A 24,891-nucleotide genomic window follows, 5' to 3' on the forward strand; every position below is an offset into this window, starting at 1 on the left:
CTGAGGAAGATTGTGGAGAAGGGCCGATTCCAGACCTTGGGGGACCTGCGGAAGCAGTGGACTGAGTCTGGAGTAGAAACATCCAGAGCCACCGTGCACAGGCGTGTGCAGGAAATGGGCTACAGGTGCCGCATTCCCCAGGTCAAGCCACTTTTGAACCAGAAACAGCGGCAGAAGCGCCTGACCTGGGCTACAGAGAAGCAACACTGGACTGTTGCTCAGTGGTCCAAAGTACTTTTTTCGGATGAAAGCAAATTCTGCATGTCATTCGGAAATCAAGGTGCCAGAGTCTGGAGGAAGACTGGGGAGAAGGAAATGCCAAAATGCCAGAAGTCCAGTGTCAAGTACCCACAGTCAGTGATGGTCTGGGGTGCCGTGTCAGCTGCTGGTGTTGGTCCACTGTGTTTTATCAAGGGCAGGGTCAATGCAGCTAGCTATCAGGAGATTTTGGAGCACTTCATGCTTCCATCTGCTGAAAAGCTTTATGGAGATGAAGATTTCATTTTTCAGCACGACCTGGCACCTGCTCACAGTGCCAAAACCACTGGTAAATGGTTTACTGACCATGGTATCACTGTGCTCAATTGGCCTGCCAACTCTCCTGACCTGAACCCCATAGAGAATCTGTGGGATATTGTGAAGAGAACGTTGAGAGACTCAAGACCCAACACTCTGGATGAGCTAAAGGCTGCTATCGAAGCATCCTGGACCTCCATAAGACCTCAGCAGTGCCACAGGCTGATTGCCTCCATGCCACGCCGCATTGAAGCAGTCATTTCTGCCAAAGGATTCCCGACCAAGTATTGAGTGCATAACTGTACATGATTATTTGAAGGTTGACGTTTTTTGTATTAAAAACAGTTTTCTTTTATTGGTCGGATGAAATATGCTAATTTTGTGAGATAGGAATTTTGGGTTTTCATGAGCTGTATGCCAAAATCATCCGTATTAAGACAATAAAAGACCTGAAATGTTTCAGTTAGTGTGCAATGAATCTAACATATATGAATGTTAAATTTTCATCATGACATTATGGAAAATAATGAACTTTATCACAATATGCTAATATTTTGAGAAGGACCTGTACATGGCCAGGCTGCTATAGCCAAACCTTTGGTCACTCATGCCAATGCCAAACATTGGTTTCAATGGTGCAAGGAGCGCAAATCTTGGGCTGTGGACAATGTGAAACATGTATTGTTCTCTGATGAGTCCACCTTTACTGTTTTCCCCACATCCGGGAGACTTACGGTGTGGAGAAGCCCCAAAGAAGCGTACCACCCAGACTGTTGCATGCCCAGAGTGAAGCATGGGGGTGGATCAGTGATGGTTTGGGCTGCCATATCATGGCATTCCCTTGGCCCAATACTTGTGCTAGATGGGCGCGTCACTGCCAAGGACTACCGAACCATTCTTGAGGACCATGTGCATCCAATGGTTCAAACATTTTATCCTGAAGGTGGTGCCGTGTATCAGGATGACAATGCACCAATACACACAGCAAGACTGGTGAAAGATTGGTTTGATGAACATGAAAGGGAAGTTGAACATCTCCCATGGCCTGCACAGTCACCAGATCTAAATATTATTGAGCCACTTTGGGGTGTTTTGGAGCAGCGAGTCAGGAAATGTTTTCCTCCACCAGTATCACGTAGTGACCTGGCCACTATCCTGCAAGAAGAATGACTTAAAATCCCTCTGACCACTGTGCAGTACTTGTATATGTCATTCCCAAGACGAATTGATGCTGTATTGGCCGCAAAAGGAGGCCCTACAGCATACTAATAAATTATTGTGGTCTAAAACCAGGTGTTTCAGTTTCATTGTCCAACCCCTGTATTTATGAGGCTGTCGGAAGCTCTACATCAGGCCAGCATACCAGAGTTTCTTTTTAGATCCTTTGATGTTACATCAAGCATTGCTTGTTTGGTGCATATGCAGACTATCTTCAGTATAAACTCACATTGTTATTGTCTTTATGAACAGGCATTTTAAATTAGTTATAAAGCGTCCTATCTAAGGAAGCCAAGCAGTTTGCATCGAGTCATTGACTTGCAGCATTAACTACTCTGTGACAAGCATGTAGAGACAGTGGACAGTCATCGGCATTGTGCTGTTGACTTAGCAGCAGTCCTTCACACTGAGCAAGCATGTAGAAACAGCCATTTGGAAAACTCCCTATCAACAGGAAGAAACCTCCAGCAAAACCAGACTCAGTGTGAACGGCCATCTGGTGTGACCAACAAGGGGTTTGAAAGGACAGAAAATACATAAAAAATAACAGAAGTGCAAATCCAAAAGTATTTTCTATCTTGAAGAGAGGTGAAATGTTAGTGGCAGCAGTACATCCTCTTTGTGCCTTCTTCTAGGAGACAAACAGGAAGTAGACAGCCTTTGAACCTAAAATCAATAAAAAATTAAGTATTGATTACATAATTTCTGATAAGTTATCATTTTTCAGAGCCCTCACAAGGAAAGAAGGCCTGAATGTGTTGAAGTGGGACTGTAGCACACTTCCCCATTCTCTGCAGCCAGATTCCAGCTCTTGATGGATCTTTGCCATTAAGGTATTAAAAAAAAATCTAATCCTATCTGAATTTTCATGCATGACACAAATTTTTAGATGTTTGTGTTTTTAGAATTTTAAATTCTCCTCCTCACATATAAAGCCCTTAATGATCTAGCTCCATCATACATCAGAGATCTGATTGTTCCATACATTTCTAACGGAGCACTTCGTTCTCAGACTGCAGGTTTACTGGTAGTTCCTAGAGTCTCTAGAAGTAGAATGGGAGGCAGATCCTTTAGTTATCAGGCTCCTGTCCTTTTGAATCAGTTCCCTATAGTCTGTGAGGCAGACACTTTGTTTACTTTTAAGGCTAGGCTTAAAACTTTCACTCTCTCTGCTACATTCTCATGCCACACATCTATCTATTTAGTTATTAGTAGAAGCTTGTGAGAAGGTAGTAGTTGCTCAGTTCAATTCAGTTTATTTATGTAGCAGTGATAAAAAAAGGCATTTCACAAAAAAAACGACAGCAGTGTATATTTAATTATGTCCATTCATACAGACAGTTTCAAAGTCAGTTACATACATTGCACAATTCGAACCTAGTCAAGTTCAATTTCCTATGCAAGTTGGTAAAATATAGAAAAACCCAGTATGTCACATCACATCACATCACTACATTTACAGCAATCCCTTCTAAACGAGCACATGGAGGCAGAGACAATTGAGTCTTCAACTTTGCATTAAGCACTTATACTGAGTGTGCATGGGATAACAATGGAACGTAAAGCTCCTTTTTAACAGGAAGAACCTTCCAGCAGAATCTGTCTCAGTGTGAGCGGCCACTGAAGAGTCACTTTTTTGTTATTCCAGGTATTTAATACTCACTTTTGTCCCCACACTGATAGCTGCATCAGCCCAAGCACAGCCTACAGCTCAAACACTTGCTCTAAAAAAATTATAACGTTGACCCTCTGTGGAGCAGCCTCTGGGGACCAACTGAAAGAATGTTGTGTCATCACTTTGCCATCTTCGAGAGAGAGATGGTGGTTTGATATTGGAGCATGTTGCCAGCATGTGAAAACCTGGACAAGGGAGACAGAAGCTTTAGTCATTCAGGTGGGATTTGTTAACTTTACAGAATTATGTGAGCTGACTGATCACCATGAGATGTAAGCCCATGGATTACTGGATAGACTAGGTACCCCTTTTCTCCTTTCATCTTTTCTGAATCCTGAAAGCTAGATAGATAATTTGAAAACATGCGGAGACATTCCAACACAAGGTTATAAGAAAAGTTTGAAAAGTCTTACAGCCTAAGCTGGGTAAATAAAAAGTGCCTGAAGGTTAAGTTGTTATTCTAGCCAAAGTCCCTATAATTTCTGATCAGTAGAAGTGGATTATTTGTTTTTTTTATTGTTTGCCTTTGGGTTGTTATTCTGTTTTTTTTTTTTTCTCATCAGTAAATACTTGTAAATATACAGTGGGGAAAACAGGTATTTCATACACTGCCGATTTTGCAGGTTTTTACACTTGCAAAGCATGTAGAAGTCTTTAATTTTTATCAAAGGTACTCTTTAACTGTGAGTGACAGAATCTATAATTCAAATTTTTATTAATTCTCGTACTCGTCGTCTTCCGCTTATCCGGGACCGGGTCGCGGGGGCAGCAGACTCAGCAGAGACGCCCAGACGTCCCTCTCCTCAGACGCCTCCTCGAGCTCCTCCGGGTGGAGCCCAAAGCATTCCCAGGCCAGCCGAGAGACATAGCCCCCGAGATACTTAAACTCCTCCACTTGAGGCAGGAACTCCCCTCCAACCTGAAGAGGACAACCACCCTTTTCCGGTCGAGTACCATGGCTTCAGACTTGGAGGAGCTGATCTTCATCCCAGCCGCTTCACGCTCGGCTGCGAACCGCCACAGCGCATGCTGTAGGTCTTGTCTAGAGGGGGCCAGCAGGACCACGTCATCTGCAAAAAGAAGAGACGAAATCCACTGGTCCCCAAACCAGACCCCCTCCGGCCCTTGGCTGCGTCTAGAAATCCTGTCCATAAAAGTTATGAACAGGAACGGTGACAAAGGGCAGCCCTGCCGGAGTCCAACATGCAACAGGAACAGGTCCGACTTAGTGCCGGCAATGCGGACCAAACTCCTGCTCCGCTCGTACAGGGAGCGGATGGTCTTTAATAAAGGGCCCCCGATTCCATACTCCTGGAGCACCCCCCACAGGGCATCACGAGGGACACAGTCAAATGCGTTCTCCAGATCCACAAAACACATGTGAACCGGTTGGGCAAACTCCCATGAATCCTCGAGCACCCTGTAGAGGGTATAGAGCTGGTCCAGTGTTCCACGGCCGGGACGAAAACCACATTGCTCCTCCTGAAGCCGAGGTTAGACTATCGGCCGGACTCTCCTCTCCAATACCCTGGCGTAGGCCTTACCAGGGAGGCTGAGGTGTGTGATCCCCCTGTAGTTGGAACACACCCACCCCAGTCTGCCAGTCCAGAGGCACTGTCCCCGACTGCCACGAAATGTTGAAGAGGCGTGTCAACCATGACAGCCCAACAACATCCAGAGATTGGAGGTACTCATCCACCCCCGGAGCCTTGCCACCGCGGAGCTTTTTAACCACCTCGGTGACTTCAGCCTGGTGATGAAAGAGTCCAACCCCGAGTCCCCAGCCTCTGTTTCCACCACGGAATGCTTGATGGCAGGATTGAGGAGATCCTCGAAGTACTTCCACCGCCCAATAATGTCCTCAGTCGAGGTCAGCAGCCTCCCACCGCTACTATAAACAGAGTTGGCGAAGCACTGCTTCCCCCTCCTGAGGCGCAGGACGGTTTGCCAGAATTGCTTCGAAGCCAACCGGTAGTCCTTCTCCATGGCCTCACCGAACTCCTCCCAGGCCCGGGTTTTTGCCTCTGGCACATCCCGGGCCGCAGCACGCTTGGCCTCACGGTACCTGTCAGCCACCTCAGGAGTCCCACAAGCCAACCACAGCCAATAGGACTCCTTATTCAGCTTGACAGCATCCCTTACTGCCGGTGTCCACCACCGGGTTCTGGGATTGCCGCCGCGACAGGCACCGCAGACCTTACGGCCGCAGCTACGGGCAACATCATTGACAATAGATGCGGAGAACATGGTCCACACGGACTCTATGTCTCCAACATCCCCCGGGATCTGGTCAAAGCTCTCCTGGAGGTGGGAGTTGAATACATCCCTGGCCAAGGGCTCTGCCAGGCATTCCCAGCAGACCCTCACTATGCGCTTGGGCCTGCCAAGTCTGTCCGGCTTTCTCTTCCTCCAGCGGATCCAACTCACCACCAGGTGGTGATCAGCGGACAGCTCAGCCCCTCTCTTCACCCGAGTGTCCAAAACATGCGGCCGTAGGTCTGATGACACGACAACAAAGTTGATCATCGACCTCCTGCCTAGGGTGTCCTGGTGCCAAGTGCTGTGATACCAATTGTCCTAATTTTGCAATCGATTATCTTTTCCATCAAGGGTTTTGCAATCTATCCCTAGTCATCACTGGCCCTTAAACTTACTTTTATCCAAAATGGGATCGAGTACTTGATTAAAGTCCCCTGCTAATATTATATGTCCACTCATCTCCCCTAATGTCTTATTTACCTCATGAAAGGAGTTTGGGTCTTCTTTATTTGATGCATATATGTTGCATAATACTACCTGTAAACCTTCTATTAATGCTTGCACCAATATCATTCGTCCTCCTGTATCTTTAATTTCTTTTTGTACCATAAAATCTAAGCCTTTTTTAACCAATATCATAACCCCATTGCGTGAGCTCGAACGCGAGCTATGAAATACATATTTCACCCATCCCATTTTGAATTTTAACACCTCTCCTTTATTTAAATGTGTTTCCTGTATAAAAACTATGCCTGCCTTATTAGTTCCTAAATACGATAATATTTTGTATTGTTTAACCAGATTTCCACTTCCATTTATATTCCAAGATATGCATTTAACAATTTTACTAGTCATGTTTATACTTCTCAATATGTAGTCCTATACCAGTGCACCGCTTCTGAAGATTTTTACACTGCCATTCATACTCTTCTGAAATGTTGCTTTGCGAACCCCTGGACACAACCGACATAATAATATTAAACCTGGACAGAGAACATGTCCTCTGCCGAACAATTCAAGAACCAACTAAAATAAACACACAAACTGTGCTTTACCAAAATATAACCAAAACATAGCTTGATGGTCTATGAGCTGTTATCGGCAGCTCTTAACGAAACCAGTTTAAACTAAAACAGTCTTATGTGGTCCGTGGGTTGACGCTTCTTTATCCCCAATGGCTGCCTCGCTCCATCTGTCCTGTCCCCGACTCTTCTCTTCGCCAGTGTGAATATAGCTCTTTCATATCACTCACTAGATCCTTGTGCTCCTCTGCATTGGCGCTCTTCCTTGTCATTGTTATTAAGAAATTTCTCCACTTGGGTTGCTGTGATAAAACTCACATTCTTCCCTCCCCATGTAAATCGTAATGTTGATGGGAAAGCCAATGTGTATCTTATCCCCTTCTGCTGGAGTTTACGCTTCACTGCTGTGAAAGATTTCCTCTTCTCCACCAGTTCATTGGTCGTGTCTGGAAATATGGATAGCCAACATCCTTCCCATTCGAATCCTCTTTATTCTTTTGCCGCAGCAATGATCTTATCCCTTCCTGATTGTCTCAAAAACCTGATGAGTACCGGTCTCGGAGGTCTGTCACGATCCGGCATCGGGGGGCCAACAGTCAATGCACACTCTCAATCTTGAATTCAGCGTCTGCTTGGAGCCCGAGTCCCTTCGCCATGATACTCTGAATGTACCTCATTAATGTACCTCATTAATGTTCCATTAGTGCCAAACGTTTCCTTCAGACCTATCAATCTTACGTTATTTCTCTTACTGTGATTCTCATGGATTTGAATGCGCTCCCACATTTCCTCCATCTTCTTCTGTTGTTTTTCCTCCATCAGCATAAAATCTGTGTGCGGTCTCTTCCAGATCGCATACCCAGGTCTCTGTCTCCACCAGACTCTCCTGCATCGCTGTCACCATTGACTTTAGTTCTGTTGTCATTTCTTTAGTAGTTCTTATATCTGTGGCCACGCTTTGGAATGTGTTGTTCATCTTGGTAATTTCTATAAACATGGCATCAAGGCCGCGGGGTGAGACGTCTTCAAATCCCTCTTCTTCATGTGTGAGGCTTCTCTTTGTCGCCATGCGTCCCATGCTTTTGTGTTTCGATGTCATCTTGCTGAATTAAGTTTTCTTCTTAACTATTCTGCCCCTTCTGATTATAATATTTAGCAATGTACCTATTTTCCTTATAATTTGAGCCTATATTCCTGTAAAAATCTATTGTTAATCCATTGGGGGTTGGACGAGCCTCATGCCGCTGCCATCTCGTTCACCGCACCCACGTGACTCGAGTGACAGAATCTAAAACAAAAATCCAGAAAATGACATTGTGTGATTTTTAAGTAATTAATTTGCATTTTATTGCGTGACATAAGTATTTGATACGTCAGAAAAACAAAACTTAAAATTTGGTACAGAAACTATGTTTGCAATTACAGATATAAGATGTTTCCTGTAGTTCTTGACGAGGTTTGCACACACTGCAGCAGGGATTTTGGACCACTCCTCCATAGTAATCTTCTCCTGATCCTTTAGGTTTCGGGGCTGTCGCTGGGCAATACGGACTTTCAGCTCGCCTCAAAGATTTTTGATTGTTTTCAGGTCTGGAAACTGGCTAGGCCACTCCAGGACCTTGAGATGCTTCTTACGGAGCCACTCCTTAGTTGGTCTGGCTGTGTGTTTTGGGTCATTGCCATGCTGGAAGACCCAGCCACAACCCATCTTCAATGCCCTTACTGAGGGAGGAAGGTTGTTGGCTAAGATCTCCTGATACATGGCTCCATCCATCCTCCCCTCACTACAATGCATTCGTCCTGTCCCCTTGCAGAAAAGCATCCCCAAATAATGATGTTTCCACCTCCAGGCTTCATGGTTGGGATGGTGTTCTTGGGGTTGTACTCATCCTTCTTCCTCTAAAATGGCGAGTGGAGTTTAGACCAAAAAGCTCTATTTTTGTCTCATCAGATCACATGACCTTTTCCCATTCCTCCTCTGGATCTTCCAGATGGTAATTGGCAAAATTCAGATGGGTCTGGACATGAGCTGGCTTGAGCAGGGGGACATTGCATGCGCTGCAGGATTTTAATCCATGGCGGCGTAGTGTGTTACTAATGGTCTTTGAGACTAGAGTTGCCAACTGTCCCTTGAAAAACGGAATCGTCCCGTATTTAGAATAAAAAGTACGCGTCCCGTATTGAGCTGAAACAGGACGCACGTAGTCCTGTTTTATTAGGTGGATCAAAAATCTTCACTAAAGTGTCAACAGAATTAATAAATGATGGGATGCTTTATATTTGACATTACGGTAAATTCATTACCAGCCATACCCTGCTCTGTGACCAAAGAGCTGACAGAATATTTCGGCTCATCTCATTGGCCAGCAGGTACCGTTGCTAAAGATAGATACAGGTGTTACGTCGATTCGCGTTTTCCCATCAGATACGGTTTCCCCAGCGTCTCCTCGCTGCTTACGTGAAAAAAGGCCGTGTTTGTTCAGCGCTCGTAACCAGCGCGCCATGCTTCCGCCGCAGGAGATCTACGGACACCGTGAAAGCTCAAACAACATGTTTTTCGGCGAAGTTGTCCCACTTTCTTGCAACTGTGCTCTCATCATAGATAGATAGATAGATAGATAGAAACAGCAGAGAGGTGGATGCAAGTTCTTCCGGCAGCTGACATCCCCAACATCCAGGCTATTGTACCCTTTGTCCTCAGCATCCCTTCTTCTAGTGGGTTTGTGGAAAATATTTTCTCCATCATGAAAAATAAGTGGACTGGTGTGAGGAACAAATGTTCTACAGAATTAATGAGAAGTGAGCTAATTGTCAGTCTAATTAATGAAATGTCCTGCTCAGAGTTTTACTCGGTAGTCCTGAAAAGCAAACAACTCCTTGCAGCAGCAAGAGCTCAAATGAAATATAAATGGAAAAAACAAGTTGTTTCTACATAATTCAGTACTGCATTTTTTAGTTCACTAGTTCAATATTTTTTTCACTACAACTGTACAGTCATGGCCTTTAAGGCACAAGTGTTTATGTTTACAACTTTTCTACAGACTTTTTGTTTGCACTAAATGCACTATTACGAAAATGTTTTGCATTATACTGTTATGCTTTTTTATATTGTTTTAAGTTAAGCAGGACCGAGGTCTTTTCAATAGTGGTTTATTTATTTTAGAAGGATATTTGCTTTTGTCTAGTAATTTTATTTTGCAAAAAGAATAAATTATTTTATAAATTGCTGAATAATTGTTTTTCCATGGATATTTGTATCAGTCAAAAACATGCCTCGAATTAAATTTGGGTTTGAGTCAAATGTTTCCAAAGTCATTTCACACAAAGAAAAAGGGTGAAAAAAATCACCAGGTCGGTAGAGGTGCAGACAGTGGGGTTGGACAGCCCTACCAGGAGGTGTCCCTTATTTATTTATCAAGGAGTTGGCAACCCTATTTGAGACTGTGGTCCCAGCTCTCTACAGGTCATTGACTAGGTCCTGTCATGTAAGTCTGGGCTGATCCCTCATCTTCCTCATGATCAATGATGCCCCACGAGGTGAGATCTTGCATGGAGCCCCAGACTGAGGAAGATTGACTGTCATCTTGAACTTCTTCCATTTTCTTAGAATTGCACCAACAGTTGTTGCCTTCTCACCAAGCTGCTTGGCTGTATTCCTGTAGCCCATCCCAGCCTTGTGCAGGTCTACTATTTTATCTCGGATGTCCTCACACAGCTCTCTGGTCTTGGCCATTTTGGAGAGGTTGGAGTTTTAATTCAAATTCAAATAAATTCAAATATACTTTATTCATCCCAAAAGGGAAATTAAATGTTGTTGTAGCTCATATTATGCAGGTTTCTTCAAAGAACCATTGTAGATGCTGATGGCTGTGGGCAGGAAGGATCTCCTGTAGCACTCTGTCTTACAGCTCATCTGAAGAAGCCTCTGACTGAAGACACTCTGTTGTTGTACAATACAGGTCCTTCTCAAAATATTAGCATATTGTGATAAAGTTCATTATTTTCCATAATGTCATGATGAAAATTTAACATTCATATATTTTAGATTCATTGCACACTAACTGAGATATTTCAGGTCTTTTATTGTCTTAATACGGATGATTTTGGCATACAGCTCATGAAAACCCAAAATTCCTATCTCACAAAATTAGCATATCATTAAAAGGGTCTCTAAACGAGCTATGAACCTAATCATCTGAATCAACAGTTGTATCTCCACTCCACTCTGTTGTCCAGGTGAACACAACAGACTGGAGTGACTGTTTGTTTGACTGAGTGTGTGTAAAGGTGTGTTTTATACAGTTAAGAGTTCAAAAAGGTGCAGTTAATACAGGTAATGAGTGGAGAACAGCAGGTCTTCTTAAAGAAGAACTAACAGGCCTGTGAGAGCCGGGATTCTTAATGGTTGGTAGGTGATCTAACACTTATGTCATGCAATAAAATGTAAATTAATTACCGAAAAATCACCCAACGTGATGTTTTGGATTTAGATTCTGTCAGTCATAGTTAAGGAGTACCTATGATAAAAAAATAAAGACTTCTACATGCTTTGCAAGTGGGAAAACCTGCAAAATCGCCAGTGTATCAAATACTTGTTCTCCCCACTGCAGATTAGTTGATTATTGAGGAATATATACATTGATTACAGGAGTAGATTCTGGTAATTTTTCTCTTAAAAGCTTGGGCAACATGTCTTTTAATGATTTTAGGGCTTTTAATTGTATAATTGATTGTTCAAAAGGAAATGAAAATAATTAATGTGAGTTTATCAAATATATTTGTGGTAAAATATACGACACTGATTTAACTATTATATTATATTATATTATATTGTATTATATTACACTAACTACTATATACATTTCTTTTCCTTAACAGGCATGCAAATAATGTGTGCTTCTGGATTGATTACTGGTTACTCATTACATATGGCCATAAGTCAAAGCGGTTTCTGTCAGCAATAACTGATATATTTTAACCTTACCCCTTAGAGACATTAGAGGGGTAGTGGTAGGGACACCCAAATAGACTTATCGTGTACAACATCGAGCAGGTCCTGGGGTAGTGACGTCACTACGTGGGGTTTCCTTCGTGAGTATTGAACGTTACGTCGTCATCGCTGAGCCCGGTTGTTTTAGGAAGTCCATGGGCCGCTGAACCTGGCTTTGCTTTCTGTAATGCAGTTGAGTGGATTTGTTCTCAGCACCCAACAGGCAGTGATAGCAGAACCTCTGATAGACAGACCAGCTTCAGTCACCCGGAGCTTCTCTGACCGCGCGACCGACCGGGAACTGCAGCTAGCTTGAAGCGGTGTTAGCTCATGCTGCTGCCTCACAGCAGTTCCTCTGAGGACCAAAGGAGCTCTAAAGTGGAAAATCGACTTTTGACAACTTTCTGGAGAGGTTTGTAGATAACACAAAATAAGGTACGCTGATAAGTATGATGTTTCTAGTCGCAAATGAATGAAAAACTAAGCTAATATTGCATATAAATGTGCCAAAAACCGCGAGAAGTGAAGAGCGAATGAAAACAAGATGGGAGAAGGTAAAGTTTTGCTAGCTACTTTTGGTTAAATAATCAAACCAATCTTGACATCATACTTTGGATCACTGCTCTGGCAGATTTTGTCTTAACTAATCTTAATTGCTGGTACAATGTGAAGTATAGTTGTTTTGGAGAAATTGATCTTTCTATTGTGTCCAAATTAGTACAACATTGTGTTGTTATGTTAGCTTCTGCGCTAGCCTCGTGCTTCGGAACGTTAGCTGACAACACTTGTATACGAACGCCCAACAGATATTTATTTATCCACCATGAGCCACAATAAATCGACCGCGCAATGTTAACCAGGGATGGGTTACACAGTATTTGATTGTAGGACAAACCGATCCTTTTGTCCGACTGTTTGAATTGATCAGCTTTGAAGAACAAAATCTAGCAGTAGATATATTAGGCAAGAGCATAGTCCTTTAGCACATAAACAACTTCAATAAATCAGTTCGGATAAGAAAAAGATTGTCGTCCTCAGGTTAAATCGGGGTTTTGCCTGCTCGCTGGCGCGGGACTTAAATCGCGCCCCGCCACTAGCTCAGAGTTCACTTGCGTCAGTTATCAGCTATATTAGCTTGTTGGCTAAAGCTACAAGGTAAACTGCAACCACACGTTATAATATTTTAGATGAACAATCAAGTGTTAAGTGATAAACATTGCGTACTTAATTTATTTCGTAGAGAAAACACGCGTTTCTTGGTGTTCTGTGGCGAGGGAACACGGGTGCTCCGCAGGCCTCCCAGGCCTCAGAAGTGCGGCTAGTTCGGTCTACCGTGCGCTCATTTTAACAGCAGGAGCTGAACGGGAAGCGTCGCTGGTTGCTGCTAGGTACGATTGCGCTCAACCACTAAAGTTAAGGTTAAAGAATAAGATGGCAGAGACATGTCGCCGAGTTTTGGTTTTAGGAGACTTCATACGACCGTTCTTAACTGGTGATGACATTTGCCACAATAGTTGCCTCTTTGTGACATATTTCAAACACTTTTAGAATCAAATGCGTATACTTTACCAGATTTGTCTATTAGTAGACGTTTGTGCTCAGTTCAGTTTACTTATAAAGCACTGATTTAACAAAGAATTTTACAAAAAAAGGGTTCAGTTTATAAACAGTAATGTATATTTAGTTGAGTAAAATGGTTTCAAAGTCAGTTATCTACATTACACAATATAATCCTAGTCAAGTTCAGTTTGTTATGCAAGATGGTAAAATATAGGGCAGACCCAGCATGTCGCCTCACACCAGTTACAGCAATCCCTTCTGAACGAGCACATGGAGGCAGAGACGATCGAGTCTTCAACTTTGCATACATAGCTTATATTGAGTGTACATGGAAAGCTCCCTTTTAACAGGAAGAACCCTCCAGCAAAACCCGTTTCAGAGTGAGCGGCCACTGAAGAGACACTTCTCATGCTGTCCCCAGTAGAGTAAAGTTTTAATAACTCCAGTACTCGAGCATCGCTGTCCTGCAACTTTTGGATGCATCCCCGATCCAACACCCCTATATCAAAAGGCTGATTTACCTGCTTTGCATTCAGCAAGTTTTGCAAAGATCTAGGGCCTCATGTATGAAAGACTGTGCCGCTTTCATACTAAACGTTTGTGGTTGGGAGAATTTCTGAAACTTGCAGTGGACAAAAAAATTCAGATGTTCGAAACTGTGCGTAGACATGTCACCGGACACGTAGCCTTCATACATCCCAAAATGGTGGATTTGACGTAGCTACACTTGGCACTAGGGCCGCCCGGTCCCAGCCTCTAAATATATATGCAAAGTAGTATAAACTAGAAAATTTCGGAAGAAATTTAGACGGGGCCTGCTGCCTCTTGGTGCGTGCTTCTCGGACCGGAGCTTCCGGAGCTTGCTATTTTTTTATTGTCTATGCTATTGTCAGCTTAAAATATTACTAGTGACTCTGGAAGACTGAGGCTTTTATTTTGAAATTTTCAGTAAGCCTTATTTTAAATGGGCAACACTGGGTGAGCTCCAACATTAGTGTGAAGCCCAGTCCTGAAATGATCTATTGTTTAAAATGGAAAGGCTTTTATTTTGTAGAGCATGTTTTGTCTTATTTTGAAAGTCCAGCATGGTTGTCCCTTCAGGTCTGGGTTAGTTCCATTAGTTAAATAGAGCCCTCTTGTTATTTAAAAGTCATTTTCTATGCACTTGTCAGCTCACAAAATCCATAGTAACTATGGAAGGTGTGGGCTTTTATTTTGGAAGTTTCAGTAAGCCTGTTTCAAAGGACCAGCATAGTCCCATTCCCATTACTGGGGGAGCTCCAACAGTAGTGTGAAGCCCACTCCTGCAATCATCTATTGTTTAAAGGCTTTTATTTTGTAGAGCATGTTTTGTCTTATTTTGAAAATCAAGCATGGTTGTCCTTTCAGGTCTGGGTTAGTTCCATTAGTTAAATAGAACCCGCTTGCTATTTAAAAATCATTTTTCATGCTCTTGTCAGCTCACAAAATCCATAGTAACTCTGGAAGACTGAGGCTTTTATTTTGGAAGTTTCAGTAAGGCTGTTTCAAAGGACCAGCATAGTCCCATTCCCATCACTGGGGGAGCTCCAACAGTAGTGTGAAGCCCACTCCTGCAATCATCTATTGTTTAAAGGCTTTTATTTTGTAGAGCATGTTTTGTCTTATTTTGAAAATCAAGCATGGTTGTCCTTTCAGGTCTGGGTTATTTCTATTAGTTATATAGAACATGGTTGCTATTCTAAAACCATTGTGTATATTATTATAAGCTTTAAATGATCATTAGTAAGCATGGAGGGTTGATGAAAGAAATTGACCTTTAGGGTTAATCACTGTTGTCTGGGTGTTGAAACAGCAGTACATGCTGTTTAAGTATCCCACAGAACATGGCCGCCATGTACTTGCCTCCTATGAAGATGGTCAAAGGGTTAGGGGTCGGGTCAGGTTTAAGCCATAGGAATGAATGAAAGTCAATGCAAAGTCCTCAGAAAGATAGTAATCCATGCATGCGTGTGTGGGTGTGTGTCTGTGTGTGAGACACAGAGAGGCAGAAAGAAAGATAGAATCACATCCAGACATATACAGTAGGAGATACACAGAGCTATAAATAGAACAACGAGGAATGAATCAGCCAATCAGCAAAGAGCGTCAGTGTAACTTGACACCTGCTGTTTCTCACTCACGCAGCACCTCACTCTGTGTCTGCCCCTGGCCTGGCTTTATAACATGGAGGCGCATGCTCCCGAACGACTGGCCATAACTCGGAAACCGTAGGGGCGATTGATGTCATTCTTGGACCGTTTTTCTCAGAACGGACAGGGGAACATTAATATTCATCCTTTATTTTTGAAAATATAATAATAAAGACACAACACTAGGTGAAAAGAGGGGGAAAATGGAGAAAAAGACAAAAATGCCTGAACATGCTCCCGAACAAAGTCTAATATCTCGGAATCCGTACATGGTATTTGAAATTTTTTTAAACTGTGGGTGACAGCTATCCCTCGTCCCCAATCATGGAGATTTTCATAGCTCTATGTCATTCATAGTATAAAATAGTAGGATGGAAAGAAATGGTGTCACTCATGGATTACTGATCAAACTCTCATTGAAAATACATGGGAGGCCTACAGAATTCCTGTGAGTCTTGGCGATCAAGGGGGTTTTGACAGAAATCTATGAAACCTAGAACAATTTTAAAGTTATTGTGTGAAAGCAGAGGCCCGGCCCTACAAACCGACCGAAAATTGTGACTTTAGAGCGAAATTTGTTGCCGTGAGTGCCAGTTAAAAATAATTTTTCCTGAAAAAATCCCCTCTTTCTACACTCTAGTAACTGCCATCTCCACTGTTAAGAGTGTGATTTTGTCGCAAACTTTGTGTCGCTTGAAGTCTAATTTTAGAGAAACCGTAGCAGTTATCAACAAACCGTTTTCATTTCTGAAGAGCCGGCGGATTTTTCTACAAACTGAAAGTCAAACTGTGTTTCTAGGTGAAAGTATGGCGATACAGTAGAGCCTCAAAAACAGTGAATTTTGAGGATTCCTCCGCCCCTGACTATTCATTCCTATGGGGATTTTGGGGGGCGGTTTTTCGTTAATTACGTCGCCATGGTAACTCGAAACACCAATAAAAGTAATAGCACACCACCCGGGACCGAGCCGGACGTTTTGATATATATATTGTGGGGGTGCAGGCTGCGGTTCGGGCCGCATTAATCTGGACGGAAGAAAAATAATAGAGTCCAGTTTAGAAGTGAATAGTAATAGGTGCCTCCTATGCATTGCTATGGCAGGCCCCAATAACCGGAAGTCACCCATCATGTGTCCAAATAACCATGTAAAAACCATATAAACGTTTGTCAGCTCATACCCTTTTAGTTCTACAATGTCTGCATTAAATCCAAACGGCGCTGTCTAGCTGCTGTACTGAGCTCATTCATAGCTCAATACTGATCAATATAATGTGAATATGTCTTCTATATTTCTATTAGGAAGACTGTCACCACACACACACCATGTGAAGAACTTTAAACCTTTACTACCAATTAGGACATCACACAAAAAATGGAAAATTATCTAGAAGCCAGCCATCAACGGTTTGTTTCCAACACAACTATTATTATTAAATTAATAATAATTATTTTGATAGTATAAAGGAATCAGGAGTTGAGGAGGCCATCATGCCACTGCATTGGCGCATCAAAAATTAAATACATAGAAGCACATTTTCACTTATAGCTGGATGAGTGGGATGACTGTTAAATGCCCGACCTGTCATGTCAGCTTCCTCTGTATGTGCCCCATATCCATGTTTTCCATTGCAGTCAGAACGGCCCAATTCCAATCTTTTTGCCTGCCCAAAAAAATCAGAATTATGAAGGATTCATTTATGGTGCTAGATCGTATACGTGTCTGTTTTTTCTACCGACGGCAAGTCTTTGTCATGTACCAAGAGCCACGGTATCCAGGGTAATGTCAGCATACCACCAAGAAGGACGAACCTGTGGACGCAAGAGGAAGCTGTCTGAAAAGGATGTTCGTGTGCTAACCTGGATTGTATCCAAAAAACCATAAAACCACTGCTGCCAAAATCATGGCAGAATTAAATGTGCACCTCAACTCTCCTGTTTCCACCAAAACTGTCCTTCGGGAGCTCCACAGGGTCAATATACACGGCCAGGCTGCTATAGCCAAACCTTTGGTCACTCATGCCAATGCCAAACGTCGGTTTCAATGGTGCAAGGAGCGCAAATCTTGGGCTGTGGACAATGCGAAACATGTATTGTTCTCTGATGAGTCCACCTTTACTGTTTTCCCCACATCAGGGAGAGTTATGGTGTGGAGAAGCCCCGAAGAAGCGTACCACCCAGACTGTTGCATGCCCAGAGTGAAGCATGGGGGTGGATCAGTGATGGTTTGGGCTGCCATACCATGGCATTCCCTTGGCCCAATACTTGTGCTAGATGGGCGCATCACTGCGAAGGACTACCGAACCATTCTTGAGGACCATGTGCATCCAATGGTTCAAACATTGTATCCTGAAGGCGGTGCCTGTATCAGGATGACAATGCACCAATACACAAAGCAAGACTGGTGAAAGATTGGTTTGATGAACATGAAAGGGAAGTTGAACATCTCCCATGGCCTGCACAGTCACCAGATCTAAATATTATTGAGCCACTTTGGGGTGTTTTGGAGGAGCGAGTCAGGAAAGGTTTACCTCCACCAGTATCACGTAGTGACCTGGCCACTATCCCGCAAGACGAATGGCTTAAAATCTCTCTGACCACTGTGCAGGACTTGTATATGTCATTCCCATGACGAATTGATGCTGTATTGGCCTCAAAAGGAGGCCCTACACCATACTAATAAATTATTGTGGTGTAAAACCAGGTGTTTCAGTTTCATTGTCCCACCCCTGTATATATAAAGTACAGACCAACAGTTTGGATACACCTTCTCATTCAAAGAGGTTTCTTTATATAAAATCCAGTGTGGACTGAAAAAAATGGATCCAGGTGAATTCTTATAGCAGGCGTCACTGATTATGATGACTATGTCAAAGCAGCTGTACTCATACCGCATGCCGGAGAGAAGGCAGCTCATGATTCAACACAAACGGTCACAATTCCAGTATATTCCTGACTTTTTCAAGAAAATCTTTTTAACAGGCTTTTTTCTCTTGCAGGTTCATCACTGGGAATTTTGTACTAGTGGTTCACAGTTCCTTATTGTGGAGTTCAACATGGCTGGACGCAGTGAAGATGAAAGTGTGAGCAATAGCAATGGAGAATCAAGGTAAACTAACTCCCTCATACAGGAGGAGTACAGACTGAAACTGATGGCAACATGCGGATTTGTCATTTGAAGGTTGGCTCTTGTGTCATTAATATGCTAAGTCCTTTATCAGGCCTATTTGTAAACTTTGTCTTGGTCGTAGCATATTGCAATTAATCTTTAGTCATTGTCTTGACTAAAACATAATTTAGTTTTAGTCGCATTTTAGGCACCTGTCTTGCTTCAGTCGATGAAATATACTGTAAATTTAGATGACACGAAAGGAATGCTTTTTTAGGGCTTCTTACATTTTTAAGGAAAATTATTGCACTTTATTTAAAAAAATTACATTAGGATTAAGTGGATTTAGTAATATTTTGTAACATGCCAATACACAGATTAACATTTGATTTATTAAGCCAACTGTTTGAATAAGCTTTTTTTTTAAATTAAAAAACCAAAAGATCATAAATAAAATCTAATTAAAAACGAAAACCATCAGTTTTTTAATGTATGTTTACCCTTGCTAATAGACCAGTTCTACCAGAACAATAAATTTTAGTTTTTTCTGCTGTGAAACACTCCAGTTGAAATTTCAAACTTGTATCATAAGAGAGACCTTTTAATATTATCGGAACAGGAAAAATACTCTCAAAATAAACTCTAAAGAGCTGTCAAAAAGAAGTGTCGACATTCCAGAGCAAAACTGAATAAACTTCACAAATAAAAATTAAGAATGAGGCACTGAGTCATTTTTAATCTTTGAACTCTAACCTCACTGTGTTCATTAGTAAGACTGCTTATTGTAGTTTCGTTAAAACTAAACCACCATGTTAACCATATTGAGAGGTCATCTTTTGCAGCTAATACATTTTGGTTGCTTTCTTTTCATTCTGTTGTCTAGGATTATCTGAGGTCTTCTGTTACTGACAAGAAAGCTGGTAGCCAACAGCTACTACGTTTAATATTACATAAACATCGTCAGTTGTTCTTTAAGTAGATAGCTTTGAATCATGCCTACATACACTCACCGGCCACTTTATTAGGTACACCTGTCCAACTGCTCGTTAACGCTCATTTCTAATCAGCCAATCACATGGCAGCAACTCAATGCATTTAGGCATGTAGACATGGTCAAGACGATCTGCTGCAGTTCAAACCGAGCACCAGAATGGGGAAGAAAGGTGATTTAAGTGACTTTGAACGTGGCATGGTTGTTGGTGCCAGACGGCCTGTCTGAGTATTTCAGAAACTGCTGATCTACTGGGATTTTCACGCACTACCATCTCTAGGGTTTACAGAGAATGTTTACAGAGAATTGTCCAAAAAAGAGAAAGTATCCAGTGAGCGGCAGTTCTGTGGGTGCAAATGCATTGTTGATACCAGAGGTCAGAGGAGAATGGCCAGACTGGTTCGAGCTGATAGAAAGGCAACAGTAACTCAACCACTCGTTACAACCAAGGCATGCAGAAGGGCATCTCTGAACACGTCGAACCTTGAGGTGGATGGGCTACAGCAGCAGAAGACCACACCGGATGCCTCTCCTGTCAGCTAAGAACAGGAAACTTGAGGCTACAATTCACACAAGCTCACCAAAATTGGACAATAGAAGATTGGAAAAACGTTGCCTGGTCTGAGTCTTGATTTCTGCTGCGACATTAGGATGGTAGGGTCAGAATTTGTAGTCAACAACATGAAAGCATTTATCCATCCTGCCTTGTATCAGTGGTTCAGACTGGTGGTGGTGTAATGGTGTGGGGGATTTTTTCTTGGCACACTTTGGGCCCCTTAGTACCAATTGAGCATCGTGTCAACACCACAGCCTACCTGAGTATTGTTGCTGACCATGTCCATCCCTTCATGACCACAGTGTACCCATCTTCTGATGGATACTTCCTGCAGGATAACGCGGCATGTCATAAAGCACAAATCATCTCATACTGGTTTCTTGAACATGACAATGAGTTCACTGGACTCAAATGGCTTCCACAGTCACCAGACCTCAATCCAATAAAGCACCTTTGGGATGTTGTGGAACGGGAGATTCACATCATGGATGTGCAGCCGACAAATCTGCAGCATCTGTGTGATTCTATCATGTCAATATGGACCAAACTCTCTGCGGAATGTTTCCAGTACCTTGTTGAATCTATGCTACAAAGGATTAAGGCAGTTCTGAAGGCAAAAGTGGGTTCAACCCGGTACTAACAAGGTGTACCTAATAAAGTGGCCGGTGAGTGTATGTACCTGTGTGTAAGCTCTTTTGTCTTGCTGGCACGGTTGCAGCACTTGCAGTATGAAGAGATCAGATATTTCTGATCTTTTCTTGCTGGCGTAAATTTTTTTGACATCTCTGTAGGACAGTCTTGCAGCAGACTGCGGGGCGAATCACGGTCGTAGATATGTGACCTCCACATTTAGATACCTTGTGTCATACCTTCTGTATGGTGGCTCTCACCTAATTAAACCCAGATAATACGCACCAGTCCCCCTGTGACCGATCTTAAATAAGTGGACATAAGTAATAGGTGGATGGATGGGAGGATTTTATTCTCCCCGAGTAATTTGGTCTCATTTTCAGTGACGAAAATGCCGACTAGTTTCGTCAAAGTTCTGGTCAGTTTTTGTGTAGTTTTTTATGTAAAACAGACCATTTATTAAATATTTACATCATAGCTCTAGGCAATGAAATTATACTTTTGTAGATGTAAGATCCTTGAAAACAATATTTAAATGGTTGCTGTAGGCTAACAGACTTCTGTTTGTCGAGTTCTTTCTTAACTGTAGAATTATTGAATTTGCTCATGATTTATCAACCAATTACTAATATATATTTTTGTCTTCTCATTTCCAAGTAATTCTGACGATGAGTCTGGTTCTGGTTCTGGATCTGGATCAGGCTCCGCCTCTGCTTCAGGTTCAGGCTCCAGTTCCAGCTCCTCTAGCAGTAGCAGCCAATCAGGGAGCAGTGACTCAGGAAGTGGCTCAGACTCTGGCAGTCAGTCAGAGTCTGACACAGAGAAATCCAATGAGAAGATGGAACCACCAAATAAGACAAATATTGATGGAGCAGAGGTAAACAAATGTGATTTGCCACTGTGTCTTGATGTGTTCGTTAAAAATTTGAAACATTCTAAGAATTGGTTCTTTTTGTACTTAATGTTTTGGTTTGGATAAAGTTTAAACTAATTTAAAGTTATGTGCTAAATGTACTACATTTGACTACAAATGTACTAATTTGACTTTGAATTTATTTAAACTCAAGATTCCGAGGACATTTAGTTAAAAAACGTCATCAGGATTTTTCCCTGTTATCACAGATTCATGAAGTTGTGTTAAAAATACGCACAATGTAATAAAGTAAGCTGAAGTTGTGGCATTAAAAATGGAGCCAGCAGCAGTACCCATTTTCTGCATAAATGTTTCAACTATATAACATCATTTTAGTCAGTTACACACACTTCTTTCACCATCACATGCAGAATATCTTTTTTTTAATTATAGTTTTATGCTAAGATGAGACCCTCTATCTCTGCAATCTGTAAAATTAAAGACAAAATAAAACAAAAAAATATGGAACAACCCTTGTATTTAGAAGATTATGATATAAATTTGTTTAAGATCGTGATTGTAATTTGTGCGAAGAATTACTGTTCCGTCCTAACGAGAGATTTATTCCAAAAATATTTTACTGTTGGAAAATATTTACAACAAATAATAAGATTTAACATATACAGAATTTAAAATTACATATGTGTAAAAGGCACATTTCTGTCCACCGAGAATCACTTCTACCACATCAAACATTAACACGGTTACTAATTATAAAGTCCAGATTAACAAAATTAAACTTGACAACTACCATTTGTTAGATGCTGTCAGTTGATATTAACGGATGATAAAGTAAGCTGAATTGAATAAGCTTATTTTATTAATCAAGTATTCTTTCTTGAGGGGCTAGGAGTAGAGCCGCTTCTCCTCCACATCGAGAGAAGCCGGTTGAGGTGGCTCGGGCATCTATTACGGATGCCTCCTGGACACCTCCCTCGGGAGGTGATCCAGGCACGTCCCACCGGGAGGAGGCCCAGGGGACGGCCCAGGTCAAGCTGGAGGAACTATGTATTTCGGCTGCCCTGGGAACACCTTGGGCTCCTACTGGAGGAGGTGTCTGTGGAGAGGGACGTCTCACTCTAATAATGGGTCAACGTTGGTTTGGAACATCTTGTTAAATTAGGTGTAATATACACTGCTCAAAAAAATAAAGGGAACACTCAAATAACACCTCCTAGATCTGAACAAAAGAAATATTCTCATTGAATACTTTGTTCTGTACACACTTGAATGTGCTGACAACAAAATCACACAAAAGTCATCAATGGAAATCAAATTTATTAACCAATGGAGGCCTGGATTTGGAGTCACACACAAAATTAAAGTGGAAAAACACACTACAGGCTGATCCAGCTTTGATGTAATGTCCTTAAAACAAGTCAAAATGAGGCTCAGTATTGTGTGTGGCCTCCACGTGCCTGTATGACCTCCCTAAAACACCTGGGCATGCTCCTGATGAGACGGCCGATGGTCTCCTGAGGGATCTCCTCCCAGACCTGGACTAAAGCATCCTCCAACTCCTGGACAGTCTGTGGTTCAACGTGGCGTTGGTGGATGGAGCGAGACATGATGTCCCAGATGTACTCAATTTGATTCAGGTCTGAGGAACGGGCGGGCCAGTCCATAGCTTCAATGTCTTCATCTTGCAGGAACTGCTGACACACTGCAGCTACATGAGGTCTTGCATTGTCCTGCATTAGGAAGAACCCAGGGCCAACCGCACCAGCATATGGTCTCACAAGGGGTCTGAGGATCTCATCTCGGTGCCTAATGGTAGTCAGGCTACCTCTGGTGAGCACATGGAGGGCCTTGTGGCCCTCCAAAGAAATGCCACTCCACACCATTACTGACCCACTGTCAAACCGGTCATGTTGAAGGATGTTGCAGGCAGCAAATCGCTCTCCATGGTGTCTCCAGACTCTGTCACTTGTGCTCAGTGTGAACCTGCTTTCATCTGTGAAGAGCACAGGGCGCCAGTGGCAAATTTGTCAGTCCTGGTGTTCTCTGGCAAATGCCAAGCGTCCTGCACGGTGTTGGGCTGTGAGCACAACCCCCATTTGTGGACGTCGGGCCCTCATACCATCCTCATGGAGTCGGTTTCTAACCGTTTGTGCAGACACATGCACATTTGTGGCCTGCTGAAGGTCATTTTGCAGGGCTCTGGCAGTGCTCCTCCTGTTTCTCCTTGCACAAAGGCAGAGGTAGCGGTCCTGCTGCTGGGTTGTTGCCCTCCTACGGCCTCCTCCACGTCTCCTGGTGTACTGGCCTGTCTCCTAGTAGCGCCTCCAGGCTCTGGACACTACGCTGACAGACACAGCAAACCTTCTTGCCACAGCTCACATTGATGTGCCATCCTGGATGAGCTGCACTACCTGAGCCACTTGTGTGGGTTGTAGAGTCCGTCTCATGCTACCACGAGTGTGAAAGCACCACCAACATACAAAAGTGACCAAAACATCAGCCAGAAAGCAGAGGTACTGAGAAGTGGTCTGTGGTCCCCACCTGCAGAACCACTCCTTTATTGAGGTTGTCTTGCTAATCACCAAAGATTTCCCCCTGTTGTCTTTTCCATTTGCACAACAGCCGTGAAACTGATTGTCAATCAGTGTTGCTTCCTAAGTGGACAGTTTGATTTCACAGAAGTTTGAATTACTTTGAGTTATATTGTGTTGTTTAAGTGTTCCCTTTGTTTTTTTGAATAGTGTATTTGCTTAGATATAAGACGCGCAGAGGACCACTTAAAAAGGAAAGGGTTGTTGCGATTTACCCAAAGACGTTGCCTCGAATTTGGAAAAATTTACTTTGTAACCAGAGATGACAGCAAACTGGGCAATAATCTGAGTAAGATGGGGGACTTATAGGGAAGGGTTTATCAAAAACAAAAGCATGTCATCTGCATAAAATGTATTCATATATGATTCCCCATCCACGTCTAATCCAGTAATTAAGGGATCTCGCCCAATCATTTCTGCTAGGGGTTCGATCAACCAACACAAATAGAAGTGGTGACAAAGGGGAACCCCTGTCGATAACCCCTACGGTCCAAAAAATGTATGGACCTGAGTCCGTTGGTTATTACAGCAGCCAATGGTCAAGTATAGAGGACCCTCACTCATTTTTTAAGGACCAGAGAGATAATGGCCTCTCTTAATGATGGTGGAAGGGTTCCAGGCTCAAAAGAGTGAATAAACATATTCAGCATAGGCTCTAATAAGAGATTTTAGAATTCTTTATAGAATTCTTTATAGAACTCTCTAACGAGTCCAACATCGCCAGGCGCTTT

General features: G+C 42.6%; 1 protein-coding gene and 1 long non-coding RNA gene across 3 annotated transcripts in view; one reads left to right on the forward strand and one right to left on the reverse strand.

The window, feature by feature from the left end:
- Positions 1 to 2,974: 2,974 nt before the first annotated feature.
- Positions 2,975 to 13,073, reverse strand: LOC124872467. The gene is made up of 2 exons (XR_007039294.1): positions 12,905 to 13,073; positions 2,975 to 3,594 (listed from the first exon to the last, which is right to left on the reverse strand). It is a non-coding gene; the product is annotated as an uncharacterized LOC124872467 (long non-coding RNA).
- chd1 (chromodomain helicase DNA binding protein 1) overlaps positions 11,735 to 24,891 on the forward strand; it is a 159,990-nt gene continuing 146,833 nt past the window's right edge. Inside the window, exons 1-3 of one of the 2 annotated variants that reach the window (XM_047372502.1) lie at positions 11,735 to 12,092; positions 18,409 to 18,518; positions 21,353 to 21,572. In XM_047372502.1, the coding sequence (XP_047228458.1) occupies positions 18,466 to 18,518; positions 21,353 to 21,572 (273 nt within the window). In that variant the 5' untranslated portion in view covers positions 11,735 to 12,092; positions 18,409 to 18,465. The remainder of the gene's footprint in view (positions 12,093 to 18,408; positions 18,519 to 21,352; positions 21,573 to 24,891) is intronic. The other variant, XM_047372503.1, reaches the window with a different exon arrangement.

This window comes from Girardinichthys multiradiatus, chromosome 8 (assembly GCF_021462225.1).
Source record: "Girardinichthys multiradiatus isolate DD_20200921_A chromosome 8, DD_fGirMul_XY1, whole genome shotgun sequence".
Taxonomy (NCBI): domain Eukaryota; kingdom Metazoa; phylum Chordata; class Actinopteri; order Cyprinodontiformes; family Goodeidae; genus Girardinichthys; species Girardinichthys multiradiatus.